The sequence below is a fragment of the Syngnathoides biaculeatus genome, chromosome 6 (genome assembly GCF_019802595.1).
Source record: "Syngnathoides biaculeatus isolate LvHL_M chromosome 6, ASM1980259v1, whole genome shotgun sequence".
Lineage (NCBI taxonomy): Eukaryota > Metazoa > Chordata > Actinopteri > Syngnathiformes > Syngnathidae > Syngnathoides > Syngnathoides biaculeatus.
Genome location: NC_084645.1, coordinates 22,865,090 through 22,889,296, shown reverse-complemented (window position 1 = coordinate 22,889,296; position 24,207 = coordinate 22,865,090). Strand labels below are relative to the sequence as shown.

Here is a 24,207-nt window from a genome sequence, read left to right as displayed (position 1 = left end):
TAGGAACACGAGTGAATGGGTGGAAACAATCGACAAATGGCATTGTTTTCAGAGCAAAACAAGAACTTCGAACTAGTTCATTTTCGGAACGCTCAACTTAACGCTTATCCCGATGGCGGTCCAGGCTGAGCTGGAGCTCGTGGGCAGATTACACCTTGGACTGGCCGCCAGTCAGAATCAGAATCAGAATCAGCTTTATTGGCCAAGTGCGTAACAACACACAATCTCACACTCACATCATGACTGAAATGGAATTGAACCATCACTGCCTCCACAAACATCAGCCGAATGAACCGTTACACCATCCGTGACCTTTTGCAAGCATTCATTACAACGAGGCTGCGGCTTACATTATCGGTCCGCAACTGGAGGTTAACACGCCGGGCTGGAAAGATCAATGAACCCTGCGGTATCTGGAAAACTGCAAAAGTACAAATGGGGTTCCCCCGGCTTATCTTTTCCAAGAAGCACAAGCGCCCCCGAAAGGTCGCGCTTTGCCCAACTCGCGACGTGAGAGAATCCAAAGCAATCTCGGGGTTTCAAACAAAAGAGTGATGTCAAAGAGGGAAAATCCTGGGGATGAATTAGTCATGACCGCCATCTACATGTGGGCCAGACGAGGCATGAAATATTAACTTTGCGTGCGACTTTAAGGCAAAAGCAACTCCTGACGCGTCAAACGCTCTGAAAGGAGCGCACGCCGGCGGTCGGCGCACGACTTGCGAGCGCGGGTTGACGTAATGCGCCAGTGAGCGTCCCCCCCTCGTTTGCGCCGGTGTCAAAAAAAAAAAATAAAAATAAAAATCTGCATGCAGATGAGGCCGCGCGACCCCGCGGGGAGCTGCCGGACTTCTCTGTCCATGTCCGATTTGTGGGCGCGCGCGGGGGGGGGTCGTCAGACTCACTTCTACAAAATCTTTCGAGCGTCGGACGATGATGTCATCGCTCAGTGCGAGCTTGAAATATGCAAATGAAGACGATACTACACTGTGTAGTAGTTGCAGTATGAGCGACCGTGTCGCCTGTTTTACCATGGAAACCAGAAATCACACACACACACACACACGCACAAACACACACATTTAGGGGAAGCGATTGCCATGGCAGCCAACGCCGTGGCGACCAAAAGCTTCCTGCGGCCACACCGACTGAATCGGCAGCAAATGGCACTCGCGGTCCCAAAGCCGGTGCGTCCGACGGCTTTCCCCGCATACTTTGCACACAGTCTTAAAACAATCAAACAAATTACCTTTTAGCAGAACAGGTCTCGAGGGTCTCGGACAGGCGGCGACAAGCGGCGAAGAAGCTCCTCGCCGCCCCCTCCGCAGGGATCCCCGAGAGAAGCCCGAAGGATGCTGCTGCTGCTGCTGCTGCTGAACCGGCAAGCCGTCTCGCACATGCAGCCGGAGCGGCGGATCGCAAAGGGGAGGGGGAGGGAATTATAAAAAAAAAAAAAAGAAGCAGGAGTGGGTGGGGAGGAGGGGGGGGGTTGCTGGAACAGCAGCAAGAGCATTACATCATAGGCTGCGCTCAGCAAAAGGACGGGGAGAGGAGTGGACGACGGGGAGGAGGCGGCACTCCCTTTGGAGCCGCTCCAGATTCGGTATGTGCGATCCGATCACTGTCAAATGCCCTCAGTGGGCATCCACCGGCGGACCGCCGGATGAATCAGATCATCCGTCAGCTTTGGGGGATGCCGTTGCGCGACCGCTGGTTGCTTGCGGGTGATCAACCTCTGGAGAAGGTCATTTGAACGGCGCTCGTGAGGGGTCGTGGGGGAAAAACACGATTTGACGATGCCGTCGCAATCACGGTCTCGCTTAAAGCCCGCGTGTCATCCCTATAAACATGCTAAAATAGATATTGACATGAAAAATACATACAAGATTATTCACTTCAATGTCCATACGAAAAAATAAATATGAGCGGAGAGCGCGTCATCCACGTGCAAAGTTGCGGAAGTCTAATTCGACATGCAAGTGGTCGCCATATTGGTTGCATCTACTGCCTGTGATGTCATCCGAGACATTCGCAATTGAAAACAGGCTGTGGCCCCAACTATGGGACACGGAATCTCTTTTGGGGTAGTCTAGACCTGGGATGTCTTGATTCTGAGCCCTTGTTTAGGCATACACCCATAGAACTTTCCGACGAGCCTGGTTGTATCTCATTGGATTACGTCCGATTCCCAACAGGTAGCGTGGCCGAGCGGTCTAAGGCGCTGGATTAAGGCTCCAGTCTCTCCGGAGGCCGCTGCCAGTGACTTTTCTAATTTTCCTCTTGGGATGAACCAATTATCAATTATGAGGCACTTTATCTACACAGTGAAGAAAATGAGTATTTGGAGACCCTGCTAAAAAAGCAAGTTCTCCCACATCGAAATCAGGGAGGGGTCTGAAATCAAAGTTCCATTTACCATGTTTGTAGGAAGACGAATGATGAGTTCCATCCCAAGAACACCGTCCCTACTGTGAAGCACGGGGGGGTGATAGCATCACGTTTTGGGGGTGTTTTTCTGCACATGGGACAGGACGACTGCACCGTATTAAGGAGAGGATGACCGCAGCCATGTATTGTGAGATTTTGAGGAACAACTTCTTTCCCTCAGTCAGACCATTGAAGATGGGTCCTGGCTGGGTCTTCCAACATGACAATGACCCGCAGCACACAGGCAGGAAAACCAAGGAGTGGCTCCGTAAGAAGCATAGCAAGGTTCTGGCGTGGCCTAGCCCGTCTCCGGACCTAAATCCAATAGAAAATCTTTGGAGGGAGCTGAAAATCTGTGTTTCACGGTGACAGCCCAGAAATCTGTCTGATCTGGAGAAGATCTGTGTGGAGGAGTAGGCCAAAATCCCTCCTGCAGTGTGTGCAAACCTGGTGAACAAATACAGGAAACGTCTGACCTCTGTAATAGCAAACAAAGGCTACTGTACCAAATATTAACATTGGTTTTCTCAGGTATTCAAATACTTACTTGGGGCTGTATCACACAAATAAATTGTTGAAAAAATCATATATTGTGATTTCTGGATTTTTGTTTTTGGATTATCTCTGACAGTGGACATGCACCTACAAGGAAAATTTCAGACCCCTCCGTAATTTCCAAGTGGGAGAACTTGCAATATAGCAGGGTGTTCAAATACTTATTTTCTTCACCGTATATACATACGTCGACGTCGTTGCTTCTTTTGTGTTGATCTGCACTCCGCTAACAAAAGTGGCTCAGAATCCAGACACGAGAATCCAAATGCTGCCTGCTGTCCGGATGAAACAGATTTAATTGGAACCAAATGAGGCCGGGCCTTTATAAGAAACACGGCTGGCTATCTTACATCCGCCATGTGTCTGCCATCCTGTTTCCTCTCAATAAGATTACAAAATCCAAATGTCCAAAAACCAGTTCTCGAACGTGCAGAATGGAAATTTGACCTTAAGAAGAATCAGTCGTGTAACCAACAAAAACCGCATGTTTTACGGACTTTAACCCTCGCGTACTATACGAGGTCTTCCTGCTCGTATTTACAATAATCCACCAGCACTTTTCACCAACTCATTTTGTAATTAATAAAGATTCTAAAGCGTACCCATGTTCAATGCTCCTGTCCCATCCTGCTCGCCGCGTCCGCGTAATAGCGACGTCTCCATATCGTCTCGCATTTAAAGGGAATGAAAGAACCCGCTTTGATTGGATTGAAATCTGCTGTGAACACACCCACGCCAGCACAATTACCTCACTTTTAAATTTAAATCCACTTGGGTTACACAAAACTACCAAATTGAGGCTAACCTGCATCCTCGCAGCACCGGATTTGCGCCAGTCAAGGAAAGAGAGCCCCTGACTGTCTTTCTTTCACCCGAAAATTGTCATAATTTGCAACAATTGACCAAAACACACACAAAAAATTAAAAAAAACCACAAAATTATCCATCTCTACTAAAATGGATTTTAGCTTTACCAATGTATGTTAACTCAAAAACAAGGGTGGTCTTGAAACGGTGAAAATGCAGAAGCCACAAATGTGTATTTTGTCGTCATGTCATTATCCGAGCCGCTTATCCTCACAAGGGTTGCGGGAAAGGCGGAGCCTATCACAGCTAGCTTCGGACAAAAGGGAGACCACACCCTGAACTGGTCAGCAGTCAGTCAGAGGGTGGAGATCGACACCATCGCCGAGCGGGAATCGATCCCACGCTGCCTGCATCAAAGGCAGGCGTGTGTACCACGACACCAGCAGTGACGAAAATGTGTATTTTGATTTTTAAATTTTTTTTATGGGAGCGTCGCAGCTGTGTTCAGGGAGTACTTCAGAAAAATTGAGAGAACTGTCTGTGCATTCACCAAGTTTGCACAGGTTCCCATTGAAAAAGAGTCCAAGTCACGTCTCTTTGCGCACGTGCATTTGTATTGCATAGCAGGGATGGTGTTCACTGGGGACTTTGAAAGAGCCTGGAAAACTGTCCGTCATTCGCAGAGGCTTTTACAGAAACATGCACTTGTTCGTCTCTGAAGGATTTTGGGGGGAAATCTCAAAACCACATACAGTAGGTCATAAAGTACATACTCAACATAAGGACCTATTTGAAATTCAGGTAACATAAATACACTCGTCCATTTCTCTGAAACATTTGTGAATGTCTGACTGGCTATTAATACGACTTGAAAATACCTGCTTCACAATTTCATCCGGACAATTATTATGAGGACGTTCTTGGCCCCGGATCAGAGCAGAGCCGGAACATACTGCACAATACGTAGGTGGAAAATGAACAGTATCGAAAGGTTAATAAGCTCGACCGTGAAGGCGGAGAGACGCACTCGCTAGTCCTTATTTTGAAAATTCGCCGTAAAAACATTCCCGGAGTTGCGATTATTGTAGTTTTGGGCGGAATTGCGGACTGCAATGTAAACATCGCTCCGGACGGGTCGACCCGTGGGGTCGCGACGGCCCTGAACTACGATTTTCACGAGCGAGAGAGTCAGAGAGAGAAGGCTCGCTGCAAAGAGCGCCACTGTTTCCAACTCGCCAAACAGACACGAGTGCTTTGCTGCACAGAAACAAAAACAACGACACTATTGAGAAGGGCAGAGAGAGAGAGAGAGAGAGAGAGAGAGAGAGAGAGCGAGAGAGAAGAGGGGGGTGTGGAGGGGGGGGTGACCTTGACTTGAGACCTTCCGACTGGAGAGCCAATACAAGAGGCCGATTCTGCGGTTTCAATTATAAAGAGCGAGAGCACCTATGTAGCGGGCGGGCGGGGGGGGGGGGGGGGGGGACACAGTGAGCCCATTATAGCAAAATCATCACCTCCGTACGTCCTCGTAATGCCAGATTGTGTAATAATGTCACAATGTTCCAGATTGCACGCGGTGGTGGCGTGAGATCATTTTTTTCCTTTTTTTTTTCCCATTTGAAATAAACGCGAAAGCCATTCATCCATTCCAGCTGTCCCGCAAAAGTTGCTTTGAATCAGAAAAATTGCACAATTTTTTTCTTTTAACTTCATAAAATCATCGAGTAATGACGTCATTGAATAGAAGCTAAAGACGAGAACCCATCCATCCATTTTCTTGGCCGCTTATCCTCACAAGGGTCACGGCGGAGCCTATCCCAGCTGTCAACGTGCAGGAGCCAGGCGGGGTACACCCTGAACTGGTCGGGGCACATCGAGACAAACAGCCGCACTCACAATCACACCTTGGGTCAATTAATGTCGCCGTGGGGGAGAACATGCGAACTCCACACAGGCGGGGCCCGGGATTGAACCCGCGACGTCAGCACTGTGAGGCCAACGCTTTACCAGATGCTCCACCGTGAATCGATATTTGAAATGGAATACAATAGAATAATGCTCTAAATTGCCCGTAGCAATTTGTCCCGATGTGCCCTGCGATTGGCTGGCAACCAGTTCAGGGTGTACCCTGCCTCCTGCCCATTGACAGCTGCGATGGACTCCGGCACTCCCCGTGACCGTTGTGAGGATAAGCGGCTACGAAAATGGATGAATTGATAGATAGAATACAATCAACAATTTTGCTTCAATTCAATAGACATTCTGCTGCTCCTTCTGGTCTGTTCACCTCCATTGAGTTTCTGCCTAACTGCAATAATTTACAGGACGTGGACAGGTTAACACACAGGTGTCAAACTCAAGGCCCGGGGGCCAGGTCCGGGCCGCCGCATGATGTTATGTGGCCAATGAATGATTCTTGTTTTATATATTTAACAAAATTTCAAATTGCCATATCATAAATGATCATGTTAAGATATTGCAAGCAGTTTTGTTTTACCAAACATGGACAATAGTCCATCCATCCATTTTCTTAGCCGCTTATCCTCACTAGCGTCGGCGGGAGGCGGGGCGCACCCTGAACTGGTCCCCGGCCAATCGCACGGCACATGGAGACAAACACCCGCACTCATAATCACACCTTGGGGCAATTTAGAATGCCCAATTAATGTTGCGTGTTTTTGGCGATGTGGGCGGAAACCGGAGTCCAACCAGGCGGGGCCGGGATCAATCCCGGGTCCTCAGAACTGTGAGGCCAACGCTTTACCAGTTGACCCACCGTGCCACCTGGACAATAGTCGGAAAACCAGTTCACCTTGATTTCTGATCCGAAAACCACTTCATAAATTTCCCGTGTAAATTTGAGGCGTTTAAGGATTTTTACGGATTCCCAGTCCTAACGGCCTTCCGAGGGAAAAGTGTAACTCCAATGTGACGAAACGAGTTTTTGACACCCCAGTTGAAAAGGCCTTTTTGATCGACACGAGTTGCCGTACTTGTCCCTTTCACGAGCTCCGCCACGCAACTGCCGACCTGGAAACCAGGCAGCGCGCATCAAGACTGAATCTTGAAGTAACTTTGGAGGCGACGACGGCGTGAGACTTATTTTCGCTTGCTCAAACGTGGTCCATAAAAGGAAGGGTTCTGTCTTGAGCGCACATGCTGCAGTCAGTGGGGTAAAAAAAGAAAGAAAGAAAGAAAGAAAGAAAGGAAAAAGACAGAGACAGAACTTTTTCTTCTCCCCCCGACATCGGCGTAAAATCCCACTCAGTGCTAATCGTGTGCCGGCGTTGAGAGGCCGCAGGTACCGGCCGCCTTGAATTGTTTGAGCGATCACGTTTCGCGTTTCCACGGCAACCGGCCGATTCGGTTCCTCGCCTCTGCAAAGAAACGTTACCGCCACAAAGGACAAAACGACAGAAAGATCGCTGAGGGGGCAACCGCTTCAAAGAGATCACGTGACATGACGAGGGAATTTGAAATATTGCTCATACTGCAGCCCGAGCTAATACTACAATCCTAAGTATTGTTGGACCTTTTCACTATTATTCATATTTGAACATTTTATTGAAGAACGGAGGATGTTTAGGCGCTAACATTTTTGTCAAAAAGACCAATTGCTTTCAAGTTTTTGCTTTCGAGAAAACGGGTCATAATTTTTCATATAATTTAAAAATAACCAACTTTTTAAATGATGTTTTCTGTTGCAAAAAAAATCTATAGATTTCAATTAATTTTGATAAATCCCGGTAAATCCTTCAGGATTAAATTAAAAAAAAAATTTTTTAAATATAAATATATATTTATAATAATAATTATAACCCTAATATAACATTTATTTTTAGTATTCCTGATGGATCCAAAATGGCTCAAAAATCTCTGGCAAAAAAAAAAAAATCCCAATACAAAATAATAAAAAGAACTAATTATCCCACTGTAGTAGAATAAACCTGGTCCATTTGTATGACCGTAAATAATATTAAAATGTCTCTTCAGTTAATAAAGGTTTCACGATCCCCACACAATTTGGACTCCCGGAAAGATTATTTCCATCCATTCATTTTCTTAGCCGCTTATCCTCACAAGGGTGACAGGAGTGCTGGAGCCTATCCCAGCTGCCATCGTGTATATTTTATATATATTTAAACATTTATTTTTAGTATTCCTTATGGATCCAAAGTGGCTCCAAATTTCCAGGCACGTTGAGGCCCTCCAAAAGTTAATTAATCTCTGGCAAAAAAAAAAAAAAAAAAAAAAATCCCAATACAAAATAATAAAAATAACTAATTATCCCACTGTAGTAGAATAAAGCTAGTTCATTTGTATGACCGTAAATAATCAGTTAATAAAGGTTTTACGATCCCCCCACAAATTTGGACTCCCGGAAAGGTTATTTGCATCCATTCATTTTCTTAGCCGCTTATCCTCACAAGAGTCGCAGGAGCGCTGGAGCCTATCTCAGATGTCATCGGGCAGGAGGCGAGGTACGCAGGGCACATGGTGTCAAACAGCTGCATTCACAATCACACCTATGGACAATTTAGAGTGTCCAAGTAATGTCGCATGTTTTTGGGATGTGGCAGCAAACCGCAGTGGGGATCGAACCCCGGCTCCTCGGAACTGTGAGGCCAACGCTCTTCCAGCTGACCCACAGTTGTCTGCGACCCAACGAGAGGCGGTGAAATGCATCGCAAAGACGAGTTCCAGTCCCCACGGCAACCGAAACGGCTTCTTCTACTGCGTAAACATTCCACGGGGCGGCTCTTCGGATTGAGCGCAACGGCCGCTCTCAAAGTGTGCAACGCGACCAATCGCTGCGCTAAATTTTCAAACCGTGCAAAACGTTACAGTGGCTTGAACGATTTGAAACCCAGCGCAGAACAATAAAAATGGGACGCGAATGAAGACGGCGTTTTCCGTCTCTCCCCCTCGACATTATTTGGGATTCCTTTCCCGTCTCGTCTCGTCTGGCGTTTTGCCGTAATTTGAGGGTTGTCTTTAAAGAGCAAGCGAACTTTAAAAGTGCCGCCAGCTTGTTTATCGCTCGCGAGCGCCCATCTGTCATCTTACTAATGACTGGGAGGGATTGCAATTAAAAAGAAAACACAAAAAAAAAACCCACAAAACAAACATAGCCTCACCTCTTCAAGGTGAGCATGAGCGTGCATCAAAATCTGTGAGATGCTTTTATTACTTTGGGAGGGGCCGACGGGGTGGGAGGGGGGGCGAGTGAGATGCGGTTACGACATCTATGGTCGAAAATTACAGCACGCAATAACAAATCTATAACCATAAAAAATTATAGGGGAAATAAAAAAAATGTAGCTTGTGGGTCCTTCCAGAATTGAAGGAGTAAACCTGGAACTCGAAACTTTTCAGTTTTGTAGAGGAAGATAAAAAAAAATATATATATATATATATATATATATATATATATATATATATATATATATAATGTGAGCGACGTGACGCAGCTGAAATGACGTTAAGTTCAAGGCAAGTCCGACTTTCCTGCTTCGTGATCTCGAAATTTCACGCTGACCGACGGCGTCCGTCCACGTCAACGACCGACCGGCTGAGCGCCAAAATTAGCCCAAGAACAGATCGGTGGTACCCGCTGCTGCCGGGTCAAATATACATTCCGCGACAACTGCTCGCATTCCACCGTCGGGGGGGGGGGGGGGGGGGCGACGACACGGGACCGCGACAACCGTTTAAATCTCCGCCACTGGGACCGGTATAGCGACGAGGCCCGGAAGATGATCTGAGCACGGGGCGACACTTTGGAATGCGGATCTGGATTGTTGCTGTACATACCGAACATACCGATACGTACTGTTCGGATCAAATTTGACCCGATTTGACATTCGACAACGAGAAATAATTCAGTCAACTCGGCTTCCCGACACTTTTGAGGATGAATCCCACAAATATTCCAATCGGTCAATCGAGCTGAAAGCCCCAAAACACCCGAAATTGCTTCAATGTCACTTTGTATAGAAACACTGTCCATCGCTGGCGTGCGGGCGGCGCCGATCCAGCCGCAGGCTCGAGTACCGGCTGACGCGCGTTGATCACCCGGTGGCAGAGCGGACAAATCTGTTCGGCGCGCAGGGCGGTCGGAAAAAGATGAGCGCCGACATTGATGTTGGTGATCAGAATCGATTGGAGAGCGGTGACGTAAGTACGGAGCAAAATGGAATGTACTGTACATCTAAGTGCAAAAAAGCAATTGAACGTAAAGATGAAAAATTGTTCTTGTACTGTATGGAACGGCGCCTCTGCCGTTGCGATGACGACCATGTCGAGCTTACTTTAGTGCTCTATAGAGCTCGCCGTATTGCCGGTATAGCAAAGCATTCTTCAATGCGAAAATATGTCTTGTAGCACGACGCACAGAGTTTTGTCCGATAGCGTTAAACATTTAGAAGGTATGTGGAAAAATGAGAGACACCCATATTTAATGCCGAAGTCGATGAGAAATTGGGCTGTTAACAAGTTTCCGCTCGTCTTGGACAACTGAATGTGTACGTGTGGTAACTGGACGCGTACAAATACTTTGTTGCTGGATCTGTTCTCAACATACGCGGCTGCATGTTAACCTTTGCCGGAATCCATCGATCCTTTCAGATAGTATTCAGTCCAAATACCAATATTTAAATAAATGTCCCCTGGTTTTACACCAACTCGCATTCATTGACGATGATTGGGGGAGACACAGCAAAGACTGCTCCTTGTACACGGAAGCGCGTTGCAGCCACATGTTGAACTTCGGTAAACCTCTCCGTGACAGACGTTTTTTTTTTTTTTTTTAAATATACATTGTTCTCAAATGAGTCCAATGCGTATTTAAAAAAAGAAACTAAACCGCTGGGATAGGCTACACGGAAGCGAGTTGCGGCCACACGTTAACCTTCAGAAGTACTGCAAATCTTCACAGCCTTAAGTATTAATCTACAGTTCAATAAAATGGCCATTATTTTACGTATCACTGTGACTGACCGTTCACTTCTGTTTTTGTGTGTAATAAGAAAACATTATATGTATATATATATAATTATATCATATAAAATATATTCGTTAATATATTTGAACAATTAACTATAATATATATCATATAAAAATATATAATATGTTAATTACTATATTTCAGTTGTATTAATAATTAATTATTACACAATATATAATACATATAATTATTATTATTTTATTATTATATATATAGAATTATAATATTATAAAACTGCCACGTGTACTGGATCGTGTCAAAGTGGAGTTTTAATTGTTTACAAATTGTTGGCACTAAGTGTGAAATTAAACGAAGGTTTGTTTGTTTTTGCAATCTAGCTAGTTCTGAAAATGTAGTTGCGGCATTTACATGATTAACACAAGCGACACTTTGTTTTTCCCCCCCCATAACCCGTCAGCTCGTGTGGGCAAAGAGCCAGAGTCACTTTCGAGCGATGGTCGAAGTCTGGCCGCGACCATGAAGAAACCTCCAACCCTACGTGTGCAAGAACACTGCCATCATGTCAAATCTGATAGGCAAGCAGAGCTGCAATGATTGTTAGATACACAGATTAGCATTAGCTAATTAGGTTAGCGTCTGATAATAGATGCATATTTGATTGCCCTGCAATTAAGTCAACATGATGGTCGAATCCTTAAAGGAACAGCCTCACTTTTGGTCCACCTCTGAGCGAGAAAGTCAGGGGGGACGCCGGGGGTGGGGAAGCGGCAGTAAAACAGGCCAAAATCCAAATGTCAGAGGTCGCTGACTTGCACGAAAGAGAGTGTCGAAGCGGTGGTATGGAGACACCTGGCAACTGTTTCCGATTGTCCATTTGAAAATCGAAATCAGTCATGCCTCCCAGACAAATATGCGCAGCACATGGGGGGCCCCCAATAAGACGCAACTTTGCAGTCGAAAGAAAGATGAAAACAGAAAACTGCGGAGATTGATGAGAGCCGACAGTGCAGCCCTTTATCCCAGTCTGGCATGTCATTCACAGATGTTTCTGCTTCGAGGGTGTGGAATAAAACGTCGACACGCAGACACGAAAGTGGAGGAGAAGCTGCAAAGCTGCACGTCAGATGTTCTCCGGCCTGAGAGGCTGAGCGCTTTTTTCCACTTTTCTGCGCGTACTAGAACAACTTAATAATGACACCGGGCCGTATAACTTGACAAGACTTAACCTGCTCGGTAACCGGGGGCTGCATAGATGCTTTAAAAGAGCAACTCGTACTTATTCCTTTGGAGACGTATAAAAACGCTGAGTAGTGAGAATGTTTTTTTTTTTCTTTGGATGATGGGGGGAGTTTTCCCTCGTTAGGATTTTAGATTAGTGGAAGTCGCCGATCTTTGTCAACTATGAACTCCTTTGAGTCTATTTTGAGACTAGGAGCGACACAAATAGATTTGACTTGATATGTATGGTGCGCAACATAGTCGACATACTCTAGTATACGATGCAGTATGGTGGGGAGCCCGGCCGTGATGGACAGATAAGAGACGGTGGCACTGAAGGGACGAGAGGAAGCAGAACTTGAGGAGTGAGAGGGTTGGATCGGATTAGAAATGAGCTCATTAGAGGGACAGCCAAAGTTGGACGCTTTGGAGACAAGGTCCGAGAGAGCAGACCTGGATGATTTGGGACATGTCCGGAGGCGGGAGAGTGAGGAAATGGGTAGGAGAAAGGTAAGGATGGAGCTACCAGGGAAGAGAGCGAGAGGGAGACCAAAGAAAAGGTTGATGGATGTTGTGAGCGAGGACATGAGGACAGCGTGTGTTAGACAAGAAGATACACGAGATAGGCTAAGATGGAAAAAGATGACACGCTGTGGTGGGGCCGGCCGTGATGTATGGATTAGAGACGGTGGTGGCACTGAAGAGACAACAGGATGCAGAACTGGAGGTGGCAGAAATCAAGGTGTCGAGGTTCTCGCTCGGAGCGAGCAGGTTGGATCGGATTAGAAGCGAACTCATTAGAGGGAGAGCCAAAATTGGACGCTTTGGAGACAAGTTTCGAGAGAGCAGACTTGGATGGTTTGGACGTGTCCAGAGGCGAGAGAAGTGAGGAAATGGGTAGGAGAAAGGTAAGGATGGAGCTACCAGGGAAGAGAGCGAGAGGGAGACCAAAGAAAAGGTTGATGGATGTTGTGAGCGAGGACATGAGGACAGCGTGTGTTAGACAAGAAGATACACGAGATAGGCTAAGATGGAAAAAGATGACACGCTGTGGTGGGGCCGGCCGTGATGTATGGATTAGAGACGGTGGTGGCACTGAAGAGACAACAGGATGCAGAACTGGAGGTGGCAGAAATGAAGACGTTGAGGTTCTCGCTCGGAGTGAGCAGGTTGGATCGGATTAGAAGCGAACTCATTAGAGGAAGAGCCAAAATTGGACGCTTTGGAGACAAGGTCCGAGAGAGCAGACCTGGATGATTTGGGACATGTCCGGAGGCGAGAGAGTGAGGAAATTGGTAGGAGAATGGTAAGGATGGAGCTACCAGGGAAGAGAGCGAGAGGGAGACCAAAGAAAAGGTTGATGGATGTTGTGAGCGAGGACATGAGGACAGCGTGTGTTAGACAAGAAGATACACGAGATAGGCTAAGATGGAAAAAGATGACACGCTGTGGTGGGGCCGGCCGTGATGTATGGATTAGAGACGGTGGTGGCACTGAAGAGACAACAGGATGCAGAACTGGAGGTGGCAGAAATCAAGGTGTCGAGGTTCTCGCTCGGAGCGAGCAGGTTGGATCGGATTAGAAATGAGCTCATTAGAGGGACAGCCAAAGTTGGACGCTTTGGAGACAAGGTCCGAGAGAGCAGACCTGGATGATTTGGGACATGTCCGGAGGCGAGAGAAGTGAGGAAAATGGTAGGAGAATGGTAAGGATGGAGCTACCAGGGAAGAGAGCGAGAGGGAGACCAAAGAAAAGGTTGATGGATGTTGTGAGCGAGGACATGAGGACAGCGGGTGTTAGACAAGAAGATACACGAGATAGGCTAAGATGGAAAAAGATGCACGCTGTGGCGACCCCGAACGGTACAAGCCGAAAGGAAAAGAAGAAGAAGAAGATTACTTGTGCTGTATTAAGATTGCTGCAAGAAAACCTCCGCACGTTCTTCATTTCCATCTTTAGGTTCAAGGGCAAACTGGAGCCTATCCCAAACGGCGACACTCTTGACTGGTTTTCTTTCGACCGGAGCGCAGAAACGCTAGACACAAACAACCGTTCACACCCGGGTACAGTTTCAATACTTTTCAATGACACTAACGTCAATAATTTTTGATTTTTCGACCGAGTAGACGGGAGAGCATATAAACTCCACGGAGGACGGCCACAGATGAGACTCCGAGCCAGGACCTCACGACTGCCAGTTAAGTTCACCTACGGTCATTTCCATCATCCCAAAAGGGGGAAAATGCGATTTTCAAACCAAATCCCAAAGAAAATCGAAGTTTGCCCAGAGACTCAAAAACAGCCTTTAAGGTCACGCTGAAACAATGAGCGTCCTCTAAAAATAATAACAAAGGGAATTGATCAAACTGTCATGGACGGATTGTGCGGAAATTTGGTGTATCATCTGACCCAAGGAAGAGTTTTATTTGAAACACACTATTGATCCCTATCAATATTGTTCGGTCTCGGTGGACTCGGCACACAAATGCGGAAACTGATTTTAAAAGGGTATGACGGGAACAGCGGATTTCTTTCTCTATTTTTGAAAAGCCAGAAACAGAAATCACGGCGACGAGCCATGTCGTTCCCAATGCACTTTGGCGCTTCTGGCTCATCTGTGACGAAATTCTATTCAACTCTGCATTTAGGTCGGTGCAATTGGTGCGGGTCTCCCCCAGACCAGTTTTTCTGGGTGTGCTGTCATTAATTTGAAATAAAATGTTCCACAGAATGTGTAGAACGTGGTTTTAATGTGGTAACTGCTTTTCCTCAAAATGGTCAGTGGTATAGACTCATTTTCTTTTCCACTGACACTTCCGATTCCATCACTTCAAGCTTGATTTTGCACGAGCGATGGTCCCCATTTTTGCGTGTTGAAAACCATCAGAGCTAGATGAAGCGCAAAACCTTTTTTTTTTTTTTAAATTTGGCAAAAGCTGCCATTTTTACACCTGTTGCCAATCACGCCACAATTTTAGCAGATCATACACAACCGCCAAGGGCATGCGCGATCTATTAGCATGAACGGGGAATTTTAAAGGCCGGTATTCGGGACTTGAATATATCAGGTGCAGGTGTGCCTAATACAGAAACCTCAACTTACAGTTGTGCCAAGTTCTGCGTTTTTCAAAAGACGAAGACGCCACAGGTCGCTCGTCCGCGCAGGTGGCACACATGATCAAAAGTACTGCGTCAAATATCAAAGTGCTCAAGGGACCGCGTCGCCGCGTCACCTGCGCTCAAGCAAACCTTCCTTTCTTCTCCTGGCCTCAAGCTATCAATCTCACGTTACTCCCATAAAATAACTACAAGTTTTGCTCTTCATTTCAGGTCTTCGACGATGAAAAAAGAAGACCGCGGCGGCGGAGTCACGGTGATGAATAACTACGACCTCGGGGGTGCAAAAAGGGGGATTTCGGCGATGACGGAGGGGTAACCCGAAACGCTTCTCTAAGGAAGGATCTGCTCTGTTGACATCCAGCAGCCGGGAGGGGGTGGTCGACTTTTACGCCCAATTCACACTGCAAAGGTGCAGATGAGTACAACAAATGAGCAAGTACTACACAAGTTGTGGACTTTGCAAGTTCTCAAGTGAAATCGAAATACATCCTGACGCGGGCGGAGTCGTAACTTGTCCAAACATCCAAATTTCTCCCCGACTTGTCCCACCGAGTTGTTTTCGTTTGCTTTCGCTCACGCGCGCGGCCGCAAATGTTCTCAGGGCGGGACGGTGGATCAGCTGGAAAAGCCTTGGCCTCACAGTTCTGAGGGCCCGGGGTTCGATCCCCACTCCGGTTTCCTCCCGCATCCCCAAAACATGCAACATTAATTGGACACTCCAAATTGCCCGTAGGTGTGATCGTGAGTGCGGCTGTTTGTCTCTATGTGACCTGCGATTGGCTGGCAAACAGTTCAGGGTGTACTTCACCTCTCACACATTACTAAAACACTGACTTAGTACTGAAATCCTCTCATACACACCATTCAAACACACACTACTGAAACGTTCTCACACACACCCACTAATGACTAAACCTCTCACACATGACTTAAAACACTTTCACACACTACTGAAATGCTCTCATGTGCACTATTGAAAGACCCTCACACTACTGAAACACTCTCAAACAACAACTGAAACATCCTCACATGCTGCTAAAACACTCTCACACACAACTAATATGCTATCATACATACCAGTGAAACACACACTACTGAAACGTTCTCTATGTACACACACACACACTACAAAAAGTCTCACATCTACTAAAACACTGACTTAGTACTGAAATCCTCTCATACACACCATTCAAACACTCACACACATACTACTGAAACATTCTCTGATACACCCACACATGACTAAACCTCTCACACATGACTAAAACACTTTCATACACACTACTGAAAGGCTCTCATGTGCACCATTGAAAGACCCTCACACTACTGCAACGCTGACACACACACAACTGAAACACTCTCAAACAACTACTGAAACATCCTCACATGCTGCTAAAACACTCTCACACACAACTAATATGCTATCATACATACCAGTGAAACACACACTACTGTAACGTTCTCTATGTACACACACACACACTACAAAAAGTCTCACATCTACTAAAACACTGACTTAGTACTGAAATCCTCTCATACACACCATTCAAACACTCACACACATACTACTGAAACATTCTCTGATACACCCACACATGACTAAACCTCTCACACATGACTAAAACACTTTCATACACACTACTGAAAGGCTCTCATGTGCACCATTGAAAGAACCTCACACTACTGCAACGCTGACACACACACAACTGAAACACTCTCAAACAACTACTGAAACATTCTCACATACTGCTAAAACACTCACACTCTACTGATATGGGATCATTCACACCAGTTTAAACACTCACACTACTGAAACGTTATGTACACACACACACTCTAGAAAAACACTCTCACACACTACTAAAACACTGACTTACTACTGCAATCCCCTCATACACACCATTCAAACACTCACACATGACTAAATCTCTCTCACACACGACTAAAGCACTTTCACACACTACTGAAATGCTCTCATATGCACCATTGTAACACCCTCACGCTCAAACTACTGCAACCCTTACACACACACTACTGGAATACTCTCAAGCAACTACTGAAACATTCTCACATACTACTAAAACACTCTCACACACAACTGATACGCTACCATACACAACTGAAATATTCTCTATGTACACACGCACTACAAAAACTCTCACACACACACTACTGAAACATTCTCTATGTACATACACACACACTCTACAAAAATACTCTCACACATGACTAAAACACTTTCGCACGCACTACTGAAATGCTCTCATATGCACCATTGAAACACCCTGACACTCACATTGCTGCAACGATGACACAGACAAGACTTAAATGCTCTCACACACACTCCTATGATGCTCTCACACACAATACTGTTTTTTCCTTGCCCACACGTACTTCTGAAATGCTTTCACACCCTACTGATTTTTTTTTAATTTTCATTTTTAATTTTTTTTTTTTTTTACATCAAACAACTCAAACACTCGCACATAGGATTAAAATGCTCCAAAAGTCACTACGGAAACATTCTCACTCACAGATCAGAAACGTTCTCATACACAACAGATTTTTTTTGTTGTTGTTGTCATATCATACGAATAACTATTAAAAAATGGCCTACAAAAAGACGTCAGACTAAACTACAAGCGCATTTCCGTACGACGTGAAAACGCTTTCAGTAGTGCGTGAGCTGCAGTCCTTGCTCACGTCCCCGACGACCCCTTTTTTTAGTTCACTGCGGAAAATTACAATCGATCCGTTAAATTTCCATCCTGCGTTTTTAGCATCATTTCCTACCGATTGCGTCTTGGAATGAGCGCCAGATTGATCTGAAGATAATAATAACAAAATTGTTTTAAAAAACAACAAATGTGTTGCTCTTTGTGTCCAGCAGAAATTATTATTATTTCTTTTTTTTCAAATCCCCCAAAGCGCCCACGCAAACGCGTCTGGATATCAAAGAGGCCTTCTCGAGGCTCTGCAAAGCCGACAGGTGCTCGGCCCAGGACAAAAGCTTACAGTGTCTGGTACTTGGACGCTCACCACACGAGTCCGCTCAAAGCGCCCCAGACCAGAAAGCGCTTCCCTGTCTTTGATGTGGACCAGAAGACCGACGTGAATGTGAAAAACCTGAACCGGTTCATGCAATCTTTTGCAGCGAAAGGAAATCGACCCGTCGATGGTCAGGGCGCGGAATAGATCGAAAAGATGGCCGCTGTGTTATTCCATGTCACTTGGGAAATGTGTCAATGACGTGGTGTCGACATGTACGGCTCAACGGTGGCCCAGCTTCCGGGTGACACGCCGGCGCTCGGTCAATGATTATTACGTTTTTATTGCATTTTATTGTTTCATAAATGTGTACTTTATTGAGGAAACTGAGACTTTATACAAAGATATGTTTATAACATCATTATATAGAAACTAAAAGCAAAAGTTAAAAAAACAGATTATGCAAGCGCTTTGAGCGGACTTATGTAATTTTTGATTTGCCCCCCAGGGGCACTATATTCCAGTCATGAACATAAATACAAAGACAAATAGTTTCACAACTGCTCTGATACTGGACGTTTTTCAAAGAGGACACACAATGTACATGTCTGTAATTATTGTTACACTGTCTGTCTACATGTGTTGCCGGACCATTTGTGTTCAAATCTCCATCGCTCAAACTCCAACTATCGAGGCGCTTTGTTAGCCCGTCAACGGCATTTGGCGTCGAGTGCATTGTAATTTTCGGTAAATTTCAAGCGTGAGCAGCAGTAAATACGGTGGAGCTGCTGGTAAAGCGTTGGCCTCACATTTCTGAGGTCCCGGGTTCAATCCCGGACCGCCTGTGTGGCGTTTGCATGTTCTCCCCGTCCGTGCCTGCGTGGGGTTTTCTCCGGCCTCTCCGGTTTCCTCCCACATCCCAAAAACGTGCAACATTAATTGGACACTCTAAATTGCCCGTAGGTGTGATTGTGAGTGCGGCTATTTGTCTCCGTATGCCCTGCGATTGGCTGGCGACCAGTTCAGGGTGTACCCCGCCTCCTGCCTGTTGACAGCTGGGTTAGGCTCCAGCACTCCCCGCGACCCTTGTGAGGATAAGCGGCAAAGAAAATGGATGGAGTAGCAATAAACTGCCTGAAGCCTTTTTTTAAATGAAAAACTGGCAAAACGTTGCTTGATGTGAAACGAGTTGTCTCCGCTTCCACGATAGAATGCTCATATCTCACATTTCTGCTCCGAAGTCAAAGCAAAATCATCAGCCAAACAAGAGTTTTGCCATTACATTTTGTCTTGAGGCAACGATGATTTCGGCAGCAATTTTGTGCACGGATTATTTGGCAGAAAATATCCGGCAAGCTGATTCGAATTCCCGCCAGGGGACCTCGTCGACCCCGTGACGGGGAAGGGGAGCGCCGCTTTCAGCTTTGAAGCGTGGCCTCCTCAAAAGAAGCTGAATCCGCAACAAAAGTCCCAGACAAGCACAAGTCTGCAGTCTGCACCTGCGAGCGGGTCGCCGCGAGCCGTGAAATCACTAAATACGAACGCCATAACCCGGCACAACACCGACAGCACTTTAATGCTTTGCGTAGCTGATTTATCACCAAAAAAAAAAAAAAAAAATTATCGACATTTTCATAATGTCCGTAAACAATTGGCACCGGATTAATTCCAGGAGGCCGCACGTAGTTGACTACCACCGACGTGAACTCGAAATTTCTCCAGGGTCATTTGAAAATGTACCCGACGTTGTATGAAGTTAAAAATGCTTTCATTGATGCATTTTTTAAAATTATTTTTAAAAAAGAGAATCAGACTTACCTGATACGCAGCGGTTCATGAAACTTCAAGACATCAACTTTACTCCGCGACGACGATTGAGCGGAACGCTTCACCTTCAAAAACCAAATCAGAGGGGAAAATGATTTCATAAAGCGGCTCGATTATGACACAAAGTCGACTTGCCGACGACATCGCCGCAGCACACGAGCGCCAGAAGAGGGACTGACTTGCGCGGACATGCTCGGAGTGGATTACTCACCTCACAAAAACGGAAAGAAAAGCCTGACGCGGTACAAAGCTTTTATGGCGGAGCATATCCATGAAAATTATGCTAATATAGACTCAATTCAGGTGCTAAAAATGCTCATTTTTGAGTGACAGCTATTTCTTGACTGCCAGGATGAATGACGCGTGTGTGTGTGTGTGTGTGTGTGTGTGTGTATACTGCTGTCTATAAATCAAATTTAATCTTTTCCGCACACAGACATGAAATAAAAATACCGTTTATGTTTACATGTAAATTACATCATATCTAGGTGTTTTTTTTGCAGTTAATCTTTTTTATCCCGTTATTGTAATCCAAGATTCATCTGCTATTATTATAATCATTTGTATTATCTAATTAGTGTCTACTGGAATATAAATGTATGCATATATTAACGCTTCTGACATCTTATTGTTATTATATTAAAATAGTAATAGGATTATAAGGTAGTAGCTCGATGAATATGATTTACTTTTCCCTACTCCTTTTCGAATAAGTACATTTTTAACCTTTTTTCAGATTCAGTTTCATTTAAAATTGTATTTGTTGTTCTAATCGACTTTGTTTTGCGCTTCTATTTTTCTTCCACGTGTGAAATAAATAATTCCATTTAATAATGCTGAATGAGGATCAGTTAAAGGCGTTGGGAAGCATTTCAAATTGAATAATTGTTGCGTGCAGTTGTCAATATTATCGGTGCCAAGATTGATACTGGCAGTACGTTTTAATATTTCAAATGGCGATTAGACTTTAACGAGACGCGGACGCCGTCTAGTGGTCAAAAATCTAAACCACACTTTAAAAGCAAGCGTATTTTGCTTATTATTGTCACAATAGTTTATTTTCCACGTGACTATGGATTATATGTTTATATGTACTTGAAAATAAACACTTTATATAGCTCAATATAAATATTAAATTATTATTAATACAAATTCCCAAACCAAATAAACACCGCCATGTGCTCAGCAAAGATGCAATCACATTTTGAATACATGATGATTCATATCATCTAATAGTGCTTTGATACGCGGCCCGAGGGCAATCAAAAGCGAGGCACGATTGAAAAAGTAAAAAAAAAAAAATCTAAAAAATAAAAAGGACGACAAGAGGGGGAGGCCAGGATTTGAACCTCGGTCCTCAGAACTGTGAGGCCTTTCCAGCTGAGTCACCGTGTCGTCGGATTTCGTTATTACCTCCATCCCTCCATTTTCTTTGCCGCTTATCCTCACAAGGGTCGCGGGGAACGCTGGAGCCTACCCCAGTTGTCGACGGGCAGGAGGCGGGGTACACCCTGAACTGGTTGCCGGCCAATCGCAGGGCACATGGAGACAAACAGCCACACCTTGGTGCAATTTAGAGTGTCCAATGAATGTTGCATGTTTTTGGGGATGTGGGAGGAAACCGGAGTGCCCACCCGGAGAAAACCCACGCAGGCACGGGGAGAACACGCAAACTCCGCACAGGCGGGGCCGGGATCTAATTCAAGTCCTCACAACTGTAAGGCCAACGCTTTACCAGCTGATCCACCGTGCCGCCTTCAATGAAATTACTAGCAATATTTTATTTTTTTTAAACAAGTAATAACGATTTCCAGTAGTCTGGTTTCCTCCCACATCCCAGAAAACATGCAACATTAATTGGAGACTAAATTGCCCCTAGGTGTGACTGTGATTGGCTGGCAACCAGTTCAGGGTGTGCCCCGCCTCCTGACCGTTGACAGCTGGGATAGGCTCCAGCACTCCCCGCGACCCTCGTGAGGATAAGCGGCAAAGAAAATGGATGGATGGAAGTAATAACGATTTCCGACGGCACGGTGACTCAGATGGAAAGGTCTCACAGTTCTGAGGACCGAGGTTCAAATCCTGGCGTCCCCCTGTGTGGAGTTTGCACGTTCTCCCCGTCCCTGCGTGGGTTTTCTCCGGGTGGGCACTCCGGTTTCCTCCCACATCCCCAAAAACACGCAAGATTAATTTGCCACTCTAAATTGCTCATAGGTGTGATTGGGAGTATGGCTGACACCAAGTTCAGGGTGTACCCTGCCTCCTGCCTGAAGAACGCTGCCGGGATAGGCTCCAGCACTCCGACGAGCCCTGTGAGGATAAGCGGCTCAGAAGATGGATGGATGGATGGAAGACGATTTCCGATTCCAGAGCGCCGACCCTCCACAATGTCAACGAGAGCAAATTTCGAGGAAACCCTTTTCAGCAGCGATCCCCGCACAACAACCTTTAAAAAGTCAGCAATCGGGGATGGGTTATGACGTCATTTATTTTTCACGTTACGCAAATGCCGGGAACGTCCGTCCAAACTTTCGGAACCGGACATTACTCACGTCACGTGACTTTTCACGCAGAGGCAGATGGAAGACGGCGATACTGCGCCAAAACGGAATGACAAAGAAAAATGATATTCGATGTGTACGTGTGTGCGTAAGTAGCAGCCAGCAGATCTTCACTCCCCCCCCCCCCACCCACAACTACGTCATGTTTCTCCAGCAGGGGTCATTACATCTCTTTTGACAGATGTGGCAATTATCATCCGTTGAGATGTCTCGTAGGCGTGACATGATGATGATTCATAAGTGTCTGAGCAAGCGATTGCTTATTATGGAAGCCGGAGCGAAGGATTGATTTCGGGCCGCATCGCTAATTGTCTGAGTGCTAATTAAGCGAATGCGCTCGTGATTGGCTGAGGGGCCAGCCAGCGTTTACCTTTAGCCCGGGTTTCTTTTGAGCTATTTTCAAGTGGTTTCCACTCGAGTGGATGATCTTGATCTGGTTTCAAAAAGGAAAGGACTCAAAAATGTATGCAAGACTTTTGGCCTTCGAATGGCTAAAATTGTTGCTCTTTTGTAGAACGTGTATTTTTGGTCAACTACTGTACAAAATCATCTTAAATTTGGTTTGAAGGGGTCTAAACGACAAACTTTGGCCTAACCATATACAGGTAGAACCAAATCATTTGGGGGGGGGGGGGGGGGGCTTCAGTCCCTCTAAAATAGGCCACTGGACTAAAACACTGATTTACGTACATATCCAATGTTTCTCTAAGCTGTGCAACTGCGCACTTGTGCACTTCAGCACACTGCCTCTCACAAAGAGCTGCTGCTCAGCCACACAGGGCCACACACTCTACTTCCTAGTTTACCTGACTACGCCCCCCCCCCCCTCCATTTTAAAGGGGTACACTCATAATTACAAACATTGCAAAATTATGTGAATAACTGAAGAAAAGTGGTGAAACTGGACGAGATTTTCTTTTTTGGAGTAAAAAAAAAAAAAAGGTCTGGTCTGACGCCAAAGTAGAAAGTACAGGATGAGATGGTGTATAATGTTAAAATTTCACCTTGGCGCAGCCTGATCAAAGATGAAAGCACAGACGATACATTGCCCCAAAAGCTAATTGTGTATTTTAAATATAGGAGGCAACATAACATTAACCCCAAAACTGTTTGGGACCATAACTCTGCTTTCAACAAGCATTGCTAAAGATATTCTGCAAGCAATAATTCAGTTTTACACCAAGAAAAACAGACGGGGATATTGTTGTGGGTTGAAAATAAATAAATGAAACAAAGTTGGAAGCAACATTTCAAATTTATAGTTAATAGTTGGCTTGGTATGTATTTGTATTGTCATGAAATTTTTTGGTTAGCAATGTATTTTTTTGTTTATTTGTTTGACTATTTCAGTGTAAGTTTGCAAAAATACAAAATTGTTCTGATGGGAATGTAATCGGAACCTTTTCATGAGGCGTGTAACTTCAATGGATGACACCGATTGACCACAGTCCGTACGTCTGATGTTCCTCACAGTGGTCAAAGGGGGCGCTCACAGCCTTAGTGTGTTTGCTCAGAGATGTAAAAAATGAGGGGGAACATTTTACATGTCTACAATTTACCGGTTACTGGCATATTGTTTTTGATAGTAGAAGAAACGACCCCAAACACTTATTTTCGCTAAATTACCATATAATAGATGGAGTCCTCGGTCTACGACCGAGGTCCGTTTCCTACAGTAGCGACTTAGCTCGAATTTCGACTTTAGTCGGATTCCGCTGTTAAAGTCGGAATTGACAT

At 45.3% G+C, this 24,207-nt stretch overlaps 1 protein-coding gene and 1 long non-coding RNA gene across 5 annotated transcripts in view; one reads left to right on the top strand and one right to left on the bottom strand.

Moving 5' to 3' along the window:
• The window catches only part of LOC133501896 (semaphorin-4B-like), an 88,646-nt gene extending 68,393 nt beyond the window's left edge, over positions 1-20,253 (bottom strand). The window contains exons 1-2 of one of the 4 annotated variants that reach the window (XM_061822043.1): positions 19,901-19,924; positions 1,250-1,370 (exon numbers count right to left, since the gene is read on the bottom strand). In XM_061822043.1, the coding sequence (XP_061678027.1) occupies positions 1,250-1,370; positions 19,901-19,919 (140 nt within the window). In that variant the 5' untranslated portion in view covers positions 19,920-19,924. Of the gene's footprint in view, positions 1-1,249; positions 1,371-19,900 lie in introns of those variants that run through there. The other 3 variants (XM_061822044.1, XM_061822047.1, XM_061822046.1) reach the window with 3 other exon arrangements.
• LOC133501897 (uncharacterized) lies at positions 6,681-8,897 on the top strand. The gene is made up of 3 exons (XR_009795313.1): positions 6,681-7,090; positions 8,203-8,270; positions 8,370-8,897. It is a non-coding gene; the product is annotated as an uncharacterized LOC133501897 (long non-coding RNA).
• Positions 20,254-24,207: the final 3,954 nt, after the last annotated feature.